This window comes from Bison bison, unplaced genomic scaffold (genome assembly GCF_000754665.1).
Source record: "Bison bison bison isolate TAMUID 2011002044 unplaced genomic scaffold, Bison_UMD1.0 scf7180017864119, whole genome shotgun sequence".
NCBI lineage: Eukaryota > Metazoa > Chordata > Mammalia > Artiodactyla > Bovidae > Bison > Bison bison.
Window position 1 is genome coordinate 1,143,669 of NW_011494691.1, and position 2,299 is coordinate 1,145,967.

At 37.4% G+C, this 2,299-nt stretch overlaps 1 protein-coding gene across 1 annotated transcript in view; it reads right to left on the reverse strand.

The window, feature by feature from the left end:
- The window catches only part of UBA5 (ubiquitin-like modifier activating enzyme 5), a 33,483-nt gene that overhangs the window by 17,724 nt on the left and 13,460 nt on the right, over positions 1 to 2,299 (reverse strand). Inside the window, exons 7-8 of the mRNA XM_010839576.1 lie at positions 381 to 490; positions 74 to 201 (exon numbers count right to left, since the gene is read on the reverse strand). Coding sequence (XP_010837878.1) covers positions 74 to 201; positions 381 to 490 — 238 coding nt within the window. The remainder of the gene's footprint in view (positions 1 to 73; positions 202 to 380; positions 491 to 2,299) is intronic.

Here is a 2,299-nt window from a genome sequence, read left to right on the forward strand (position 1 = left end):
TTAGATACTTAGCTGGTAACTCCAATTTTGAAATGTTTGTCAAAAGTAAACAGAAAAATTATTCTTCACTCACTTTAACACATTTTGTACCAAGATCCCAGCAACCACTCCCATAGTAGTAGGAAGACTGGCTGCACAAACACCTTCTCGTTTCAGAGTCTTCTCATCAATATTTGCAGCAACTACAAGTGGCGGAGCACACTACATGGAAAAGAATTAAAAAATGTGTATTTCAAAAGACAAGGAAAGAAGTATTTAATGTTCCAAATAGTATTCCACCACATTCAAAGTTTGGTTTTCCTTTGAACTATAAATATTTTCCCCTAGGAACTCTAGTACTTAACAATGAAAAATAATAACTCAAAATGAATCATGCGTACCGCAAAACAAGCAGATTCTCCAGGGATTATGAGCTGTATATGCCCTGAAACTGCATTTTCACTGACCCCAGACTCCATCCATGTTTGTCCAAGCTCATTACAAGCCTTAAAAGAAATAAGCAAAAAATAAGAACATTAAAAAAAAGTAATTTACCGTAAGTTTTTTCGTGAAAAACTGGAGTTTAACAAAATGAATTACAAAGAGTTTGTAAAAATAAATTTTAAGAAACAAGAAAACTGTAAATAATGAAATTCCTTAGCAATTGAGACTGCTTAGAAAAGTAACCGATAGCATTCAGGTAAGCAGTCAATAAATACCTAATTAAACTGAACCAAAGCATACTGGATTTCTTATTAATTAATATAAAACTTCACTTTTCTAAAATAATTTCAGCAATAAGAAACTGCAAAATGTTATTTGCAAAGTTGAAAACACAATAATTCAAAAGAAGAAGAATTCAGTTTTATTTTTGAAAAATCATGTGTGTAAGCTATCTTTACATATTTATACATTTACTTATAAGTAACAAAACTTAAAACCAATGCTGACCAAGAATAAGGCCGTATTCTAAGATATTCATTTATTTTAAAAATTATACATCAGAATTATCTGCTGTTTAATAGTTTCCTCTACTGGCCTAAGACAGAGTAGGATACTGAAACATATGCCTTACCAGCAAGGCTAGACAGGTCCCCTTAGAATAAATTTCAAAAATAGGATGAGATCACATTAAGAATAAATAAAACACATTATCAAAGGGCTTAAATGCAGAACTACTTTCAGAATGTGGAATATATACTGACAGAATAAACAGGAAATTAGTGAGAGGTAACAGGCAGGAAGGCCAGGGGCCTCCAAACAGAGGAGGTAGGCTGCAAGTGTCAGACATTTTTTCTCTCTCTTATGAGGCAGGAGGAAACAAACTAGTGATATATTTTTTTTTCCCTTCTCTATACAAATTTAAAAAGAGGTTTCTCTTAAAATACTGTGTTGCCATAATGACACCTGGTTTCACCTGAACTTAACTGTTCTCAAACCTTGAGCTAACCAATGCATTTTTCTTATGGAAATGTTTGTCTTAAGCTATGTTAATGTACTATGCAATTACCCCAGACTCTGTCTTCAAGTCCGTTTGCCTAAAGGCTCAGAACTGACTTGACAAACAGTATGTTATACTCATACATTGTTCTCTTAATGAAACTATACTTTTGTATGGGAATATGCCTTCTTCATGTCAATAGTTTTATGGCCTGGGATGACTCACCTGGTGCCAAGATTATCTCAAAATGCATCTTGTGGGTGAGAGGCCTGGTGCCATTCTCTGAGTTTTGAGACATTTCCTTTTTTTAATTAGCAAACAGCTAGTAGCTATATAGCATCCAGCTAAAGGCTAGCAGGGGGGTATTCTTTCTGCCCCCTTCTGATGTGTATGTCAGAAGCTTTTCCTATCTCCTTTATACTTTAATAAAACTTTATTACACAAAAGCTCTGAGCGATCAAGCCTCATCTCTGGCCCCGGATTGAATTCTTCTCCTCCAGAGGCCAAGAATCCCAGCCAAGACCAAGAATCCCGGCCAAGACCAAGAATCCTGGCGTTTTTTACTGGTTCAGCAACAACATTTCAATAGGTAAACCCATGCTATGCTATGCTATGCTAAGTCGCTTCAGTCATGTCTGACTCTGTGCGACCCCACAGACGGCAGCCCAACAGGCTCCTCCGTCCCTGGGATTCTCCAGGCAAGAATACTGGAGTGGGTTGCCATTTCCTTCTCCAATGCATGAAAGTGAAAAGTGAAAGAAGTCGCTCAGTCATGTCCGACTCTTAGCGACCCCATGGACTGCAGCCCACCAGGCTCCTCCGTCCATGGGATTTTCTAGGCAAGAGTACTGGAGTGGGGTGCCATTGCCTTCTCCGAGG